The 20000-nt window shown below is 45.5% G+C and overlaps 1 protein-coding gene across 1 annotated transcript in view; it reads left to right on the forward strand.

Moving 5' to 3' along the window:
• LOC115115021 (voltage-dependent T-type calcium channel subunit alpha-1H-like) overlaps window positions 1-20000 on the forward strand; it is a 120479-nt gene that overhangs the window by 44067 nt on the left and 56412 nt on the right. The window contains 6 exon segments of the mRNA XM_065017058.1: window positions 1278-1516; window positions 4210-4376; window positions 10811-11269; window positions 16032-16420; window positions 19279-19430; window positions 19824-20000. The exon segment at window positions 19824-20000 is cut by the window's right edge and continues 9 nt beyond it. Of these exon segments, the coding sequence (XP_064873130.1) occupies window positions 1278-1516; window positions 4210-4376; window positions 10811-11269; window positions 16032-16420; window positions 19279-19430; window positions 19824-20000 (1583 nt within the window).

Consider the following 20000-nt stretch of genomic DNA (forward strand, 5'->3'; position numbering starts at 1 on the left):
GTCAGTTATTTCTGTCAAATTAACACAGTCCAGTACCTTACGTCATCCAACTGCCTGGTTTCAGTGATATAAAACCTTCAATTTTACTAAATGACGGAATGGGCCTTTATTAATAATGACCTGAAACTCTGTGACGGCTACTGGTTGTCCCACACTCTGTGTGTATGTTTCTGCTTGGCCCTGTGTCGGCTACTGGTTGTCCCACACTCTGTGTGTATGTTTCTGCTTGGCCCTGTGTCGGCTACTGGTTGTCCCACACTCTGTGTATGTTTCTGCTTGGCCCTGTGTCGGCTACTGGTTGTCCCACACTCTGTGTATGTTTCTGCTTGGCCCTGTGACGGCTACTGGTTGTCCCACACTCTGTGTGTATGTTTCTGCTTGGCCCTGTGTCGGCTACTGGTTGTCCCACACTCTGTGTGTATGTTTCTGCTTGGCCCTGTGTCGGCTACTGGTTGTCCCACACTCTGTGTATGTTTCTGCTTGGCCCTGTGTCGGCTACTGGTTGTCCCACACTCTGTGTATGTTTCTGCTTGGCCCTGTGACGGCTACTGGTTGTCCCACACTCTGTGTATGTTTCTGCTTGGCCCTGTGTCGGCTACTGGTTGTCCCACACTCTGTGTATGTTTCTGCTTGGCCCTGTGACGGCTACTGGTTGTCCCACACTCTGTGTATGTTTCTGCTTGGCCCTGTGTCGGCTACTGGTTGTCCCACACTCTGTGTGTATGTTTCTGCTTGGCCCTGTGTGTCGGTGGGTTTCCCTATTTATGATTAGTGAAGTACGTCTCGCTGTAGTAGTTTTCCCATCGTCTAACTCTGTGTACGTTCTTGGTCGTCCCTCCCTCCCTCCCTCTCTCCCTCTCCCTCCCTCCCTCCCTCCCTCCCTCTCTCCCTCCCTCCCTCCCTCCCTCCCTCCCTCTCCTCTCTCTCTCTCTCTCTCTCTCTCTCTCTCTCTCTCTCTCTCTCCCTCCCTCTCCCTCCCTCCCTCCCTCCATCTCTCCCTCCCTCCCCTCTCTCTCTCTCTCTCTCTCCCTCCCTCCCTCTCTCTCTCTATCTCTCTCTCCCTCCCTCCCCCTCTCTCTCTCTCTCTCTCTCTCCCTCCCTCCCTCTCTCTCTCTATCTCTCTCTCTCCCTCCCTCCCTCTCTCTCTCTCTCTCTCTCCCTCCCTCCCTCCCTCCCTCCCTCCCTCCCTCCCTCCCCCCTCTCCCTCTCTCTCTCTCTCTCTCTCTCTCTCTCTCTCTCCCTCCCTCCCTCCCTCCCTCCCTCCCTCTCTTCGTCAGGTGGGCTCTTTCTTCATGATCAACCTGTGCCTGGTAGTCATAGCGACCCAGTTTGCGGAGACGAAGCAGCGTGAGAACGCGTTGATGCGCGAGCAGCGAGCGCGTTACATGTCCAACGACAGTACTCTGGCCAGCTACAGCGAACCGGGATCCTGCTACGAAGAGATGCTGAGATACGTTTCACACCTCTACCGTAAACTGACCCGACGAGTACAACGCATGTACACAACCTGGCACAGGTAGGACGACGACGACGACAACAACAAATTCATTATTATTATTTCAACTTATTTTTTGAAAGTCTTTTTCAGTTTTCAAACATGTATTTACACAACTACCTATTATATACAGAGCCTTCGGAAAGTATTCAAACCCTTTGAATATTTACACATTTTTTGTTTAAATTACAGCCTTATTATAAAATGGATAAAAAAATAAAAAATCTGTTAGCAATCTACACACAATACCCCATAATGACATCACAATACCCCATAATGACATCACAATACCCCATAATGACATCACAATACTCCATAATGACATCACAATACCCCATAATGACATCACAATACCCCATAATGACATCACAATACCCCATAATGACATCACAATACCCCATATTGACATCACAATACCCCATAATTACATCACAATACCCCATAATGACGAAGCGAAAACAGGGTTTTTATACATTTTTGCAAATGTATTAAAGATTTTTTTTTAAACAGAAATACCTTATTTACATAAGTATTCAGACCCTTTTGCTATGAGACTTCAAATTGAGTTCAGGTGCTTCCTGTTTCCATTGATCGTCCTTGAGATGTTTCTGAAACTTGATTGGAGTCCACCTGTGGTAAATTCAGTTGATTGGACATGATTTGTAAAGGCACACACCTGTCTATATAAGGTCCCACAGTTGACAGTGCATGTCAAAGCAAAAACCAAGCCATGAAGTTAAAGGAATTGTCCATAGAGCTCCGAGACAGGATTGTGTCGAGGCTCAGATCAGGAGAAGAGTACCACAACATTTCTACAGCATTGAAGGTCCCCAAGAACACAGTGGCCTCCATCATTCTTAAATGGAACAAGTTTGGAACCACCAAGACTGTCCTAGCGCCGGCCTCCCGGCCAAACTGAGCAATCGGTGGAGAAGGGCCTTGGTCAGGGAGGTGACCAAGAACCCGATGGCCACTCTGACAGAGCTCCAGAGTTTCTCTGTGGAGATGGGAGAACCTTCCAGAAGGACAACCATCTCTGCAGCACTCCACCAATCAGGCCTTTATGGTAGAGTGGCCAGACGGAAGCCACTCCTCAGTAAAAGGCACATGACAGCCCACTTGGAGTTTGCAAAAAGGCAACTAAAGGACTCTCAGACCATGAGAAACAAGATTCTCTGGTTTGATGAAACCAAGATTGAACTCTATGGCCTGAATGCCAAGCGTCATGTCTGGAGGAAACCTGGCACCGTTTTTCAGCCGCAGGGAGACTAGTCAAGATCGAGGCAAAAATGAACGGAGCACAGAAACATCCTTGATGAAAACCCCTTCCAACAGGACAACAACCCTAAGCACTTAGCCAAGAAAACACAAGAGTGGCTTTGGAACAAGTTTCTGAATGTCCTTGAGTGGCCCGGCCTTGAACCCGATCTAACATCTCTGGAGAGACCTGAAAACAGCTGTGCAGCAACTCTCCCCATCCAACCTGACAGAGCTTGAGAGGATCTGCAGAGAAGAATGGGAGAAACTCCCCAAATACAGGTGTGCCAAGATTGTAGCATCATACCCAAGAAGACTAGAGGCTGTAATCGCTGCCAAAGGTGCTTCAACAAAGTAATGAGTAAAGGGTCTGAATATTTATGTAAATGTTTTTAGTTTTTATAAATTAGCAAAAATGTCTAAAAACCTGTTTTTGCTTTGTCGTTATGGGGTATTGTGATGTCATTATGGGGTATTGTGATGTCATTATGGGGTATTGTGTGTAGATTGATGAGGGGGAAAAAAAACAATTTAATCAACTTTAGAAAAAGGCTGTAACGTAACAAATTATGGAATAAGTCAAGTGGTCTGAATACTGAAGGCGCTGTATAACTTCCTGTTCTAGCTGACTCGTTGTAAAAGTGAATAAAGCCCAGGATAAGTTCAACTTCCTGTTCTAGCTGACTCTTTATAGTGAATAAAGCCCAGGATAAGTTCAACTTCCTGTTCCAGCTGACTCGTTGTAGTGAATAAAGCCCAGGATAAGTTCAACTTCCTGTTCTGGCTGACTCGTTGTAGTGAATAAAGCCCAGGATAAGTTCAACTTCCTGTTCTAGCTGACTCGTTGTAGTGAATAAAACCCAGGATAAATTCAGCTTCCTGTTCTAGCTGACTCGTTGTAGTGAATAAAACCCAGGATAAATTCAGCTTCCTGTTCTAGCTGACTCGTTGTAGTGAATAAAGCCCAGGATAAATTCAACTTCCTGTTCCAGCTGACTCGTTATAGTGAATAAAGCCCAGGATAAGTTCAACTTCCTGTTCTAGCTGACTCGTTGTAGTGAATAAAGCCCAGGATAAATTCAACTGACTCGTTATAGTGAATAAAGCCCAGGATAAGTTCAACTGACTCGTTGTAGTGAATAAAGCCCAGGATAAATTCAACTGACTCGTTGTAGTGAATAAAGCCCAGGATAAATTCAACTTCCTGTTCTAGCTGACTCGTTATAGTGAATAAAGCCCAGGATAAATTCAACTTCCTGTTCTAGCTGACTCATTATAGTGAATAAAGCCCAGGATAAATTCAACTGACTCGTTGTAGTGAATAAAGCCCAGGATAAATTCAACTTCCTGTTCTAGCTGACTCGTTGTAGTGAATAAAACCCAGGATAAATTCAACTTCCTGTTGTAAAAGTGAATAATGTTGTATGCTTCCTGTTTACTGATTACATGTGCGTCAGTAAGCGTCGTAAGAAGGTAAACCCTAACGGAGGAGGAAGTGGTCCGGGGGTCGGCCGCAGAACGTCCGGAAACGCCCCCTGGCTCCGCCCCGTACACAACCTGCTGCAGCATCACCAGCGCCACCACTGTCGGCACAGCAATGGAGGACACACCCCCGTAGCAACAGGTTCGTAGACTAGACCAGTAAACAAACAAACTGTGCTGTCAGATGTGTTGTTAAATACCTAACCGGGCATTGGGAGATCTGGCGTTGGCTGCAATGTTGTCGGGGGTGCAACACGACCAGATTATTGTTGTCGGGGTACAAACGTGGCCGTGTGCAATACAGAGGGAATACAGACGTGGATCTTCACTAAGAGATTATACTACGTGGTGTGGAATAGGACTGTGGATTATACTACGGTGGAATAGGACTGTGGATTATACTACGGTGGTGTGGAATAGGACTGTGGATTATACTACAGTGGAATAGGACTGTGGATTATACTACGGTGGAATAGGACTGTGGATTATACTACGGTGGAATAGGACTGTGGATTATACTACGGTGGAATAGGACTGTGGATTATACTACGGTGGAATAGGACTGTGGATTATACTACGGTGATGTGGAATAGGACTGTGGATTATACTACGGTGGTGTGGAATAGGACTGTGGATTATACTACGGTGGAATAGGACTGTGGATTATACTACGGTGGAATAGGACTGTGGATTATACTACGGTGATGTGGAATAGGACTGTGGATTATACTACGGTGGTGTGGAATAGGACTGTGGATTATACTACGGTGATGTGGAATAGGACTGTAGATTATACTACGGTGGAATAGGACTGTGGATTATACTACAGTGGAATAGGACTGTGGATTATACTACGGTGGTGTGGAATAGGACTGTGGATTATACTACGGTGGAATAGGACTGTGGATTATACTACGGTGGAATAGGACTGTGGATTATACTACGGTGGAATAGGACTGTGGATTATACTACGGTGGAATAGGACTGTGGATTATACTACGGTGATGTGGAATAGGACTGTGGATTATACTACGGTGGTGTGGAATAGGACTGTGGATTATACTACGGTGGAATAGGACTGTGGATTATACTACGGTGGAATAGGACTGTGGATTATACTACGGTGATGTGGAATAGGACTGTGGATTATACTACGGTGGTGTGGAATAGGACTGTGGATTATACTACGGTGATGTGGAATAGGACTGTAGATTATACTACGGTGGAATAGGACTGTGGATTATACTACAGTGGAATAGGACTGTGGATTATACTACGGTGGAATAGGACTGTGGATTATACTACGGTGGAATAGGACTGTGGATTATACTACGGTGGTGTGGAATAGGACTGTGGATTATACTACGGTGGAATAGGACTGTGGATTATACTACGGTGGTGTGGAATAGGACTGTGGATTATACTACGGTGGAATAGGACTGTGGATTATACTACGGTGGTGTGGAATAGGACTGTAGATTATACTACGGTGGAATAGGACTGTGGATTATACTACGGTGGAATAGGACTGTGGATTATACTACGGTGGAATAGGACTGTAGATTATACTACAGTGGAATAGGACTGTAGATTATACTACGGTGGAATAGGACTGTGGATTATACTAAGGTGGAATAGGACTGTGGATTATACTACGGTGGAATAGGACTGTGGATTATACTACGGAGGTGTGGAATAGGAATGTGGATTATACTACGGTGGAATAGGACTGTGGATTATACTACGGTGGAATAGGACTGTAGATTATACTACGGTGGAATAGGACTGTGGATTATACTACGGTGGAATAGGACTGTGGATTATACTACGGTGGTGTGGAATAGGACTGTGGATTATACTACGGTGGTGGGGATAGGACTGTGGATTATACTACGGTGGTGTGGAATAGGACTGTGGATTATACTACGGTGGTGGGGATAGGACTGTGGATTATACTACGGTGGTGTGGAATAGGACTGTGGATTATACTACGGTGGTGGGGATAGGACTGTGGATTATACTACAGTGGTGTGGAATAGGACTGTGGATTATACTACGGTGGTGTGGAATAGGACTGTGGATTATACTACGGTGGTGTGGAATAGGACTGTGGATTATACTACGGTGATGTGGAATAGGACTGTGGATTATACTACGGTGGTGTGGAATAGGACTGTGGATTATACTACGGTGGAATAGGACTGTGGATTATACTACGGTGGAATAGGACTGTAGATTATACTACGGTGGAATAGGACTGTGGATTATACTACGGTGGAATAGGACTGTGGATTATACTACGGTGGAATAGGACTGTAGATTATACTACGGTGGAATAGGACTGTAGATTATACTATGGTGGAATAGGACTGTAGATTATACTACGGTGGAATAGGACTGTGGATTATACTACGGTGGTGTGGAATAGGACTGTGGATTATACTACGGTGGAATAGGACTGTGGATTATACTACGGTGGAATAGGACTGTAGATTATACTATGGTGGAATAGGACTGTAGATTATACTACGGTGGAATAGGACTGTGGATTATACTACGGTGGAATAGGACTGTAGATTATACTACGGTGGAATAGGACTGTGGATTATACTACGGTGGAATAGGACTGTGGATTATACTACGGTGGTGTGGAATAGGACTGTGGATTATTCTACGGTGGAATAGGACTGTGGATTATACTACGGTGGTGGGGATAGGACTGTGGATTATACTACAGTGGTGTGGAATAGGACTGTGGATTATACTACGGTGGTGTGGAATAGGACTGTGGATTATACTACGGTGGAATAGGACTGTGGATTATACTACGGTGGAATAGGACTGTGGATTATACTATGGTGGAATAGGACTGTGGATTATACTACGGTGGAATAGGACTGTGGATTATACTACGGTGGAATAGGACTGTAGATTATACTATGGTGGAATAGGACTGTAGATTATACTACGGTGGAATAGGACTGTGGATTATACTACGGTGGAATAGGACTGTGGATTATACTACGGTGGAATAGGACTGTGGATTATACTACGGTGGTGTAATAGGACTGTGGATTATACTACGGTGGAATAGGACTGTGGATTATACTACGGTGGAATAGGACTGTAGATTATACTATGGTGGAATAGGACTGTAGATTATACTACGGTGGAATAGGACTGTGGATTATACTACGGTGGAATAGGACTGTGGATTATACTACGGTGGAATAGGACTGTGGATTATACTACGGTGGAATAGGACTGTAGATTATACTACGGTGGAATAGGACTGTAGATTATACTACGGTGGTGTGGAATAGGACTGTGGATTATACTACGGTGGAATAGGACTGTGGATTATACTACGGTGGTGGGGATAGGACTGTGGATTATACTACAGTGGTGTGGAATAGGACTGTGGATTATACTACGGTGGAATAGGACTGTGGATTATACTACGGTGGTGTGGAATAGGACTGTGGATTATACTACGGTGGTGGGGATAGGACTGTGGATTATACTACGGTGGTGTGGAATAGGACTGTGGATTATACTACGGTGGTGGGGATAGGACTGTGGATTATACTACAGTGGTGTGGAATAGGACTGTGGATTATACTACGGTGGTGTGGAATAGGACTGTGGATTATACTACGGTGGAATAGGACTGTAGATTATACTACGGTGGAATAGGACTGTGGATTATACTACGGTGGAATAGGACTGTGGATTATACTATGGTGGAATAGGACTGTAGATTATACTACGGTGGAATAGGACTGTGGATTATACTACGGTGGTGTGGAATAGGACTGTGGATTATACTACGGTGGAATAGGACTGTGGATTATACTACGGTGGAATAGGACTGTGGATTATACTACGGTGGAATAGGACTGTGGATTATACTACGGTGGTGTGGAATAGGACTGTGGATTATACTACGGTGGAATAGGACTGTGGATTATACTACGGTGGTGTGGAATAGGACTGTGGATTATACTACGGTGGAATAGGACTGTGGATTATACTACGGTGGAATAGGACTGTGGATTATACTACGGTGGAATAGGACTGTGGATTATACTACAGTGGTGTGGAATAGGACTGTGGATTATACTACAGTGGAATAGGACTGTGGATTATACTACGGTGGAATAGGACTGTGGATTATACTACGGTGGTGTGGAATAGGACTGTAGATTATACTACGGTGGAATAGGACTGTGGATTATACTACGGTGGTGTGGAATAGGACTGTGGATTATACTACGGTGGTGTGGAATAGGACTGTGGATTATACTACGTTGGAATAGGACTGTAGATTATACTACGGTGGAATAGGACTGTGGATTATACTACGGTGGTGTGGAATAGGACTGTAGATTATACTACGGTGGAATAGGACTGTGGATTATACTACTGTGGAATAGGACTGTGGATTATACTACGGTGGAATAGGACTGTGGATTATACTACGGTGGTGTGGAATAGGACTGTGGATTATACTACGGTGGAATAGGACTGTGGATTATACTACGGTGGAATAGGACTGTGGATTATACTACGGTGGAATAGGACTGTGGATTATACTACAGTGGAATAGGACTGTGGATTATACTACGGTGGAATAGGACTGTGGATTATACTACGGTGGAATAGGACTGTGGATTATACTACGGTGGAATAGGACTGTAGATTATACTACGGTGGAATAGGACTGTGGATTATACTACGGTGGAATAGGACTGTAGATTATACTACGGTGGAATAGGACTGTAGATTATACTACGGTGGAATAGGACTGTGGATTATACTACGGTGGAATAGGACTGTGGATTATACTACGGTGGAATAGGACTGTAGATTATACTACGGTGGAATAGGACTGTGGATTATACTACGGTGGAATAGGACTGTGGATTATACTACGGTGGAATAGGACTGTAGATTATACTACGGTGGAATAGGACTGTGGATTATACTACGGTGGAATAGGACTGTAGATTATACTACGGTGGAATAGGACTGTAGATTATACTACGGTGGAATAGGACTGTGGATTATACTACGGTGGAATAGGACTGTGGATTATACTACGGTGCTGTGGAATAGGACTGTGGATTATACTACGGTGGAATAGGACTGTGGATTATACTACAGTGGAATAGGACTGTGGATTATACTACGGTGGAATAGGACTGTGGATTATACTACGGTGGAATAGGACTGTGGATTATACTACGGTGGAATAGGACTGTGGATTATACTACGGTGGAATAGGACTGTAGATTATACTACGGTGGAATAGGACTGTGGATTATACTACGGTGGTGTGGAATAGGACTGTGGATTATACTACAGCGGAATAGGACTGTGGATTATACTATGGTGATGTGGAATAGGACTGTGGATTATACTACGGTGGAATAGGACTGTGGATTATAATATTTATGAGTCGTTGTACCTGAAACTAAAGGATTGTCCTTTTTACCTGAATGATTTGAATAGGTCTTTACCTGAATCTAATGTTCAGGATGATTTGAATAGGTCTTTACCTGAATCTAATGTTCAGGATGATTTGAAAAGGTCTTTACCTGAATCTAATGTTCAGGATGATTTGAATAGGACTTTACCTGAATCTAATGTTCATGATGATTTGAATAGTTCTTTACCTGAATCTAATGTTCAGGATGATTTGAATAGGTCTTTAACTGATGATTTGAATAGGTCTTTACCTGAATCTAATGTTCAGGATGATTTGAATAGTTCTTTACCTGAATCTAATGTTCAGGATGATTTGAATAGGTCTTTACCTGAATCTAATGTTCAGGATGATTTGAATAGGTCTTTACCTGAATCTAATGTTCAGGATGATTTGAATAGGAGTTTACCTGAATCTAATGTTCATGATGGTTTGAATAGTTCTTTACCTGAATCTAATGTTCAGGATGATTCGAATAGGTCTTTACCTGAATCTAATGTTCAGGATGATTTGACTAGGTCTTTACCTGATGATTTGAATAGATCTTTACCTGAATCTAATGTTCAGGATGATTTGAATAGGTCTTTACCTGAATCCAATGTTCAGGATGATTTGACTAGGTCTTTACCTGATGATTTGAATAGGTCTTTACCTGATGATTTGAATAGGTCTTTACCTGATGATTTGAATAGGTCTTTACCTGATGATTTGAATAGATCTTTACCTGATGATTTGAATAGATCTTTACCTGATGATTTGAATAGGTCTTTACCTGATGATTTGAATAGATCTTTACCTGATGATTTGAATAGATCTTTACCTGAATCTAATGTTCAGGATGATTTGACTAGGTTTTTACCTGATGATTTGAATAGGTCTTTACCTGATGATTTGAATAGATCTTTACCTGATGATTTGACTAGGTTTTTACCTGATGATTTGAATAGGTCTTTACCTGATGATTTGACTAGGTTTTTACCTGATGATTTGACTAGGTTTTTACCTGATGATTTGAATAGATCTTTATCTGCCGTGAAAAGATGTCTGACTAACATTCATTAATTAAATCAACATAATGACTCCTACAGGTGGGGAGGAGCTGGAGATGAGGTCACTTCCTGTCCCGGGTCGTGACCCCTCTGTGACCCCTGGGCTGGGGTCGTCTCTTCTGGGTCGTCTGAACGGAGGGATGAACTACCCCACCATCCTGCCCTCCTTCGTCTGCAGCTACCGCAGCTTCACCCCCAAGCCCCTCCCCACACACCCACACAACCCCCTCCCCACACACCCCCACAACCCCTTCCCCACGAACCTCCACAGCCCCCTCCCCACATACCTCCACGGCCCCCACCCCACACAACCTCACATCCCCCTCCCCACACAGCCTTACAGCCCCCTCTCCAGACACCCCCACAGCCCCCAACCCACACAACCCCACATACCCCTCCCCACACAGCCCCAGAGGCCACTCCCCACACATCCCTCGCCCCTCTCAGAAAACAGTCCGGACCCCCTCAGCAAGCTGCATCAACTCATGGGACAGCACAGTAAGAGCCATCTCTCTCTCTATATATATATACATTTACATTTACATATATACACAGTATTTCTATAGTAGAACTAGTAAGAACCATCTCTCTAAATACAGTATTTCTATAGTAGAACTAGTAAGAACCATCTCTCTACATACAGTATTTCTATAGTAGAACTAGTAAGAGCCATCTCTCTCTCTCTATATATATACACAGTATTTCTATAGTAGAACTAGTAAGAACCATCTCTCTAAATACAGTATTTCTATAGTAGAACTAGTAAGAACCATCTCTCTATATATAGTATTTCTATAGTATAACCATCTCTCTCTATATATATATATACACAGTATTTCTATAGTAGAACTTGTAAGAACCATCTCTCTACATACAGTATTTCTATAGTAGAACTAGTAAGAACCATCTCTCTATATATACACAGTATTTCTATAGTAGAACTAGTAAGAACCATCTCTCTATATACAGTATTTCTATAGTAGAACTAGTAAGAACCATCTCTCTACATACAGTATTTCTATAGTAGAACTAGTAAGAACCTTCTCTCGATATATACACAGTATTTCTATAGTAGAACTAGTAAGAACCATCTCTCTATATACAGTATTTCTATAGTAGAACTAGTAAGAACCATCTTTATATACAGTTTTTCTATAGTAGAACCATATCTCTATATATACACAGTATTTCTATAGTAGAACTAGTAAGAACCATCTCTCGATATATACACAGTATTTCTATAGTAGAACCATCTCTCTATATACAGTATTTCTATAGTAGAACCATCTCTCTACATACAGTATTTCAACAGTAGAAGAACTAGTAAGAACCATCTCTCTATATATACACAGTATTTCTATAGTAGAACCATCTCTATATATACACAGTATTTCTATAGTAGAAATAGTAAGAACCATCTCTCTAAATACAGTATTTCTATAGTAGAAGAACTAGTAAGAACCATCTCTCTATATATACACAGTATTTCTATAGTAGAACTAGTAAGAACCATCTCTCTATATACAGTATTTCTATAGTAGAACTAGTAAGAACCATCTCTCTATATATACACAGTATTTCTATAGTAGAAATAGTAAGAACCATCTCTCTAAATACAGTATTTCTATAGTAGAACTAGTAAGAACCATCTCTCTATATATACACAGTATTTCTATAGTAGAAATAGTAAGAACCATCTCTCTAAATACAGTATTTCTATAGTAGAACTAGTAAGAACCATCTCTCTATATATACACAGTATTTCTATAGTAGAACTAGTAAGAACCATCTCTATATATATATATATATATATATATATATATATATATACAGTATTTCTATAGTAGAACTAGTAAGAACCATCTCTCTATATACAGTATTTCTATAGTAGAACTAGTAAGAACCATCTCTCTATATACAGTATTTCTATAGTAGAACTAGTAAGAACCATCTCTCTATATACAGTATTTCTATAGTAGAACTAGTAAGAACCATCTCTCTACATACAGTATTTCTATAGTAGAACTAGTAAGAACCATCTCTCATATATATATATATATATATATATATATATATATATATATATATATATACAGTATTTCTATAGTAGAACTAGTAAGAACCATCTCTCTACATACAGTATTTCTATAGTAGAACTAGTAAGAACCATCTCTCTATATATACACAGTATTTCTATAGTAGAACTAGTAAGAACCATCTCTCTATATACAGTATTTCTATAGTAGAACTAGTAAGAACCATCTCTCTATATACAGTATTTCTATAGTAGAACTAGTAAGAACCATCTCTATATACACAGTATTTCTATAGTAGAACTAGTAAGAACCATCTCTATATACACAGTATTTCTATAGTAGAACTAGTAAGAACCATCTCTCTATATATACAGTATTTCTATAGTAGAACCATATGTCTATATATACACAGTATTTCTATAGTAGAACTAGTAAGAACCATCTCTATATACACAGTATTTCTATAGTAGAACTAGTAAGAACCATCTCTCTAAATAGAGTATTTCTATAGTAGAACCATCTCTCTATATATATATATATACAGTATTTCTATAGTAGAACTAGTAAGAACCATCTCTCTACATACAGTATTTCTATAGTAGAACTAGTAAGAACCATCTCTCTACATACAGTATTTCTATAGTAGAACTAGTAAGAACCATCTCTCTACATACAGTATTTCTATAGTAGAACTAGTAAGAACCATCTCTCTATATATACACAGTATTTCTATAGTAGAACTAGTAAGAACCATCTCTCTATATACAGTATTTCTATAGTAGAACTAGTAAGAACCATCTCTATATACACAGTATTTCTATAGTAGAACCATATCTCTATATATACACAGTATTTCTATAGTAGAACTAGTAAGAACCATCTCTCTACATACAGTATTTCTATAGTAGAACTAGTAAGAACCATCTCTCTACATACAGTATTTCTATAGTAGAACTAGTAAGAACCATCTCTCTACATACAGTATTTCTATAGTAGAACTAGTAAGAACCATCTCTCTACATACAGTATTTCTATAGTAGAACTAGTAAAAACCATCTATATATATATATATATATATATATATATATACAGTATTTCTATAGTAGAACTAGTAAGAAACATCTCTCTATATATACACAGCATTTCTATAGTAGAACTAGTAAGAACCATCTATATATATATATATATATATATATATACAGTATTTCTATAGTAGAACTAGTAAGAAACATCTCTATATATATACACAGTATTTCTATATTAGAACTAGTAAGAACCATCTCTCTACATACAGTATTTCTATAGTAGAACTAGTAAGAACCATCTCTCTCTCTCTATATATATATATATATATACAGTATTTCTATAGTAGAACTAGTAAGAACCATCTCTCTACATACAGTATTTCTATAGTAGAACTAGTAAGAACCATCTCTCTATACACAGTATTTCTATAGTAGAACTAGTAAGAACCATCTCTATTTATATATATATATACAGTATTTCTATAGTAGAACTAGTAAGAACCATCTCTCTACATACAGTATTTCTATAGTAGAACTAGTAAGAACCATATCTCTACATACAGTTTTTCTATAGTAGAACCATATCTCTATATATACACAGTATTTCTATAGTAGAACTAGTAAGAACCTTCTCTCGATATATACACAGTATTTCTATAGTAGAACTAGTAAGAACCATCTCTCTACATACAGTATTTCTATAGTAGAACTAGTAAGAACCATCTCTCTATACACAGTATTTCTATAGTGAAACTAGCTACCTCTGATTCACTAGACAGGTATTTGGGCCAGGTTCCCGGACTAAAAAGCCCATTTTAATTGAGAATCTCCACTGATCCTTTTAGTTCAGTACTGCTGTTTCTGTCTGTAACATCACTTACAGTCCTGACAGGAAATCCATGCCTCAAATGTTGGAGGCATTAGTGAATACATAGGAGAGGAGAGGGGGGGGGAGGGAGAGGAGAGGAGAGGGAGAGGAGAGGGGAGAGGAGAGGAGGGAGAGGGGAGGGGAGGAGAGGAGAGGGGAGAGGGGGAGGGAGAGGGGAGGAGAGGGAGAGGGAGAGGGGGGGGGAGAGGGAGGAGAGGGGAGGAGAGGAGAGGGGGAGGGGGAGGGGAGAGGAGAGGGGAGGGGAGGGGGAGAGGGAGAGGAGAGGAGAGGGGGAGGGGGAGGAGAGGAGAGGGAGAAGGAGAGGAGAGGAGAGGAGGAGGAGAGAGGAGGAGGAGAGGGGGAGGAGAGGAGAGGAGAGGAGAGGTGGGAGGAGAAGGAGAGGAGAAGGAGAGGAGGGAGGAGGAGAGGGGGAGGAGGAGAGGGAGGGGAGGGGGAGGAGAGGAGAGGGGAGGGGGAGGAGAGGAGAGGAGAGGGAGGAGAGAGGAGAGGGAGGGGAGGGGAGGGGAGGGGAGGGAGGAGAGGAGAGGGGAGGGGGGAGGAGAGGGGAGAGGGAGGAGAGGAGAGAGGAGGGGGAGGGGAGGAGAGAGGAGGGAAGGAGAGGGGAGGGGGAGGGGAGGGGAGAGGGGAGGAGAGGAGAGGGGAGGGAGAGGGGAGGGGGAGGAGGGGAGGAGAGGGGAGGGAGGGGAGGGAGGAGAGGGAGGGGGGAGGGAGGAGAGGAGAGGAGAGGGGAGGGGGAGGAGAGGAGAAGGAGAGGGAGAGAGGAGAGGAGGAGGAGAGGAGAGGAGAGGAGAGGAGAGGAGAGGAGAGGAGAGGAGAGGGGGGGAGGGGGGAGGAGAGGAGAGGAGAGGAGACCTGAACCGTGAGGTCAGCATAGAGCCGCTTCTCAGTCTGTCTTCCTAGTCACATCATTCTGTTTATTCGGGACATTCATTCATTAGCTACCAGGAAGACAGGAAGACCAGCCTCACGTCAGTCCTCCAGGGACCGTGTCCCCAACGGCACACTATTCCCTATGTAGTGCACACTACTGTTGGCCAGAGCTTCAGGGGGCTACGTAGGGATATTTAATTTCAGACGCAGCCCTGCAGCTGTAGAGATGATCCTGTTAGACTTGGTGTCTTGTTGTCCATACGACACAGCCTCAGTCTTGGCACGGCTTACAATCTGACCTGCCGCCCTTTGACCTCTCTCTCTGTCTTTCTCCTCTTTCTGTTTAATAACAACATACTTTCAAAAATAAATATTGAAATATATTTGATCAAACTAAATAAAAACATTGTTTCTCTCTCTCTCTCTCTCTCTCCCTCCAGGCCGTCCTCGGCTGCTGTACCAGCTGGCTGGCGTGGTGCCCTCCCCTCTCCTCCTGGAGCTGTTGGGCTGCCCGCTGTGTGCCCGCGCCCTAGAGGGCATGGAGCTGGACCTGAGCGACCTGGAGGGGTCTAGGGGAGAGGCCCACACCCTGCACGACTTCCCCCAGGGAGGAGAGGGGCGCGGCGGCCGTGGGAGGCGCCGGCGGAAGGCAGGGCTGGGGGCAGGGCTGGGGCTCGGGGTGAAGAGGGCCAGTAACAGGCTGCTGGATCTGGGGACAGCATTCAGAGACAGACTGAAACGCATCGTAGACAGCAAGTACTTCAACAGAGGGATCATGACCTCCATCCTCATCAACACTCTCAGTATGGGGATAGAATACCATCAACAGGTAGGACCCTCCTCATCCCCCCTCTCCATCTCTCCTGTCCCCTCCTCATCCCCCCTCTCCGTCTCTCCTGTCCCCTCCTCATCCCCCTCTCTGTCTCTCCTGTCCCCTCCTCATCCCCCCTCTCTGTCTCTCCTGTCCCCTCCTCATCCCCCTCTCCGTCTCTCCTGTCTCCTCCTCATCCCCCTCTCTGTCTCTCCTGTCTCCTCCTCATCCCCCTCTCCGTCTCTCCTGTCTCCTCCTCATCCCCCTCTCCGTCTCTCCTGTCTCCTCCTCATCCCCCCTCTCCGTCTCTCCTCTCTGTCCAGCCGGTGGAGTTGACTGATATCCTGGAGATCAGTAACATCGCGTTCACCTGCATGTCTCTCCTGTCTCCTCCTCATCCCCCCTCTCTGTCTCTCCTGTCCCCTCCTCATCCCCCCTCTCCGTCTCTCCTGTCTCCTCCTCATCCCCCCTCTCCGTCTCTCCTGTCTCCTCCTCATCCCCCTCTCCGTCTCTCCTGTCTCCTCCTCATCCCCCTCTCCGTCTCTCCTGTCCCCTCCTCATCCCCCTCTCCGTCTCTCCTGTCTCCTCCTCATCCCCCTCTCCGTCTCTCCTGTCTCCTCCTCATCCCCCTCTCCGTCTCTCCTGTCTCCTCCTCATCAGTAACCTCCGTCTCTCCTGTCTCCTCCTCATCCCCCTCTCCGTCTCTCCTGTCCCCTCCTCATCCCCCCCTCTCCGTCTCTCCTGTCCCTCCTCATCCCCCCCTCTCCGTCTCTCCTGTCTCCTCCTCATCCCCCCTCTCCGTCTCTCCTGTCTCCTCCTCATCCCCCTCTCTGTCTCTCCTGTCTCCTCCTCATCCCCCTCTCCGTCTCTCCTGTCTCCTCCTCATCCCCCCTCTGTCTCCCTCTCTGTCCAGCCGGTGGAGTTGACTGATATCCTGGAGATCAGTAACATCGTATTCACCTGCATGTCTCGCCTGTCTCCTCCTCATCCCCCTCTCCGTCTCTCCTGTCTCCTCCTCATCCCCCTCTCCGTCTCTCCTGTCCCCTCCTCATCCCCCTCTCTGTCTCTCCTCTCTGTCCAGCCGGTGGAGTTGACTGATATCCTGGAGATCAGTAACATCGTGTTCACCTGCATGTCTCTCCTGTCTCCTCCTCATCCCCCCTGTCTCTCCTGTCTCCTCCTCATCCCCCTCTCCGTCTCTCCTGTCTCCTCCTCATCCCCCCTCTCCGTCTCTCCTGTCTCCTCCTCATCCCCCTCTCCGTCTCCTGTCTCCTCATCCCCCCTCCGTCTCTCCTGTCTCCTCCTCATCCCCCCCTCTGTCTCTCCTGTCCCCTCCTCATCCCCCTCTCTGTCTCTCCTGTCTCCTCCTCATCCCCCCTCTCCGTCTCTCCTGTCTCCTCCTCATCCCCCTCTCCGTCTCTCCTGTCTCCTCCTCATCCCCCTCTCCGTCTCCTGCCCTCCGGTGGAGTTCTGATATCCCAGTAACATCGTGTTCACCTGCATGTCTCTCCTGTCCCTCCTCATCCCCCTCTCCGTCTCTCCTGTCTCCTCCTCATCCCTCCTCCGTCTCTCCTGTCTCCTCCTCATCCCCCTCTCCGTCTCTCCTGTCTCCTCCTCATCCCCCTCCGTCTCTCCTGTCCCCTCCTCATCCCCCCTCCGTCTCTCCTGTCTCCTCCTCATCCCCCCTCCTGTCTCTCCTGTCTCCTCCTCATCCCCCCTCCTGTCTCTCCTGTCTCCTCCTCATCCCCCTCTCCGTCTCTCCTGTCCCCTCCTCATCCCCCTCTCCCGTCTCTCCTGTCTCCTCCTCATCATCCCCCCTCTCCGTCTCTCCTGTCTCCTCCTCATCCCCCCTCTCCGTCTCTCCTGTCTCCTCCTCATCCCCCTCTCCGTCTCTCCTGTCTCCTCCTCATCCCCCCTCTCCGTCTCTCCTGTCTCCTCCTCATCCCCCTCTCCGTCTCTCCTGTCTCCTCCTCATCCCCCCTCTCCGTCTCTCCTGTCTCCTCCCTCATCCCAGTGTGTGTCTCTCCTGTCTCCTCCTCATCCCCCTCTCCGTCTCTCTCCTGTCTCCTCCTCATCCCCCCTCTCCGTCTGTCCTGTCTCCTCCTCATCCCCCTCTCCGTCTCTCCTGTCTCCTCCTCATCCCCGTCTCTCCTCCTCGTCTGTCTCCTGTCTCCTCCTCATCCCCCTCTCTGTCTCTCCTGTCCCCTCCTCATCCCCCTCTCCGTCTCTCCTGTCTCCTCCTCATCCCCCTCTCCGTCTCTCCTGTCTCCTCCTCATCCCCCTCTCTGTCTCTCCTGTCTCCTCCTCATCCCCCCTAAAGTCTCTCCTGTCTCTCCTCATCCCCCTCTCTGTCTCTCCTGTCTCCTCCTCATCCCCCCCTCCGTCTCTCCTGTCCCCTCCTCATGTCTCCGTCTCTCCTGTCTCCTCCTCATGTCTCCGTCTCTCCTGTCTCCTCCTCATCCCCCTCTCCGTCTCTCCTGTCTCCTCCTCATCCCCCCTCACCGTCTCTCCTGTCTCCTCCTCATCCCCCCCTCTCCTGTCTCTCATCCCCCTCTCTCCGTCTCTCCTGTCTCCTCCTCATCCCCCCCCGTCTCTCCTGTCTCCTCCTGTCCCCTCTCCGTCTCTCCCCCTCCTCATCCCCCTCCTGTCTCTCCTGTCCCCTCCTCATCCCCCTCTCCGTCTCTCCTGTCTCCTCCTCATCCCCCTCTCCGTCTCTCCTGTCCCCTCCTCATCCCCCTCTCTCTCTGTCCCCTCTCCTGTCTCTCCTGTCTCCTCCTCATCCCCCCTCTCTGTCTCTCCTGTCTCCTCCTCATCCCCCCTCTCTGTCTCTCCTGTCTCCTCCTCATCCCCCGTCTCCGTCTCTCCTCTCTGTCCAGCCGGTGGAGTTGACTGATGTCCTGGAGATCAGTAACATCGTGTTCACCTGCATGTTCCTCCTGGAGATGATGTTCAAGCTGCTGGCCTTCGGTCTCTTCGGCTATATCAAGAACCCCTACAACATCTTCGACAGTATCATCGTCATCATCAGGTGAGGAAGATCTCTCCTGCAGTGTGTGTGTGTGTGTGTGTGTTACAGTAAAGTGTATGTGTGTGTGTTACAGTAAAGTGTGTGTGTGTGTTACAGTAAAGTGTGTGTGTGTTACAGTAAAGTGTGTGTGTGTGTGTGTGTGTGTTACAGTAAAGTGTGTGTGTGTGTGTTACAGTAAAGTGTGTGTGTGTGTGTGTGTGTTACAGTAAAGTGTGTGTGTCGTGTGTGTGTTCCAGTAAAGTGTGTGTGTGTGTGTGTGTGTGTGTGTTACAGTAAAGTGTGTGTGTGTGTGTGTGTTACAGTAAAGTGTGTGTGTGTGTGTGTGTGTGTTACAGTAAAGTGTGTGTGTGTGTGTGTGTGTTACAGTAAAGTGTGTGTGTGTGTGTGTTCCAGTGTTTGGGAGATCGTTGGACAGGCGGACGGCGGTCTGTCTGTCCTGCGTACCTTCCGTCTGCTGCGGGTCCTGAAGCTGGTCCGGTTCCTGCCCGCCTTGCGCAGACAGCTGGTGGTTCTGATGAAGACTATGGACAACGTAGCCACCTTCTGTACACTGCTCATGCTCTTCATCTT

The sequence above is a fragment of the Oncorhynchus nerka genome, unplaced genomic scaffold (assembly GCF_034236695.1).
Source record: "Oncorhynchus nerka isolate Pitt River unplaced genomic scaffold, Oner_Uvic_2.0 unplaced_scaffold_408, whole genome shotgun sequence".
Taxonomy (NCBI): Eukaryota; Metazoa; Chordata; class Actinopteri; order Salmoniformes; family Salmonidae; genus Oncorhynchus; species Oncorhynchus nerka.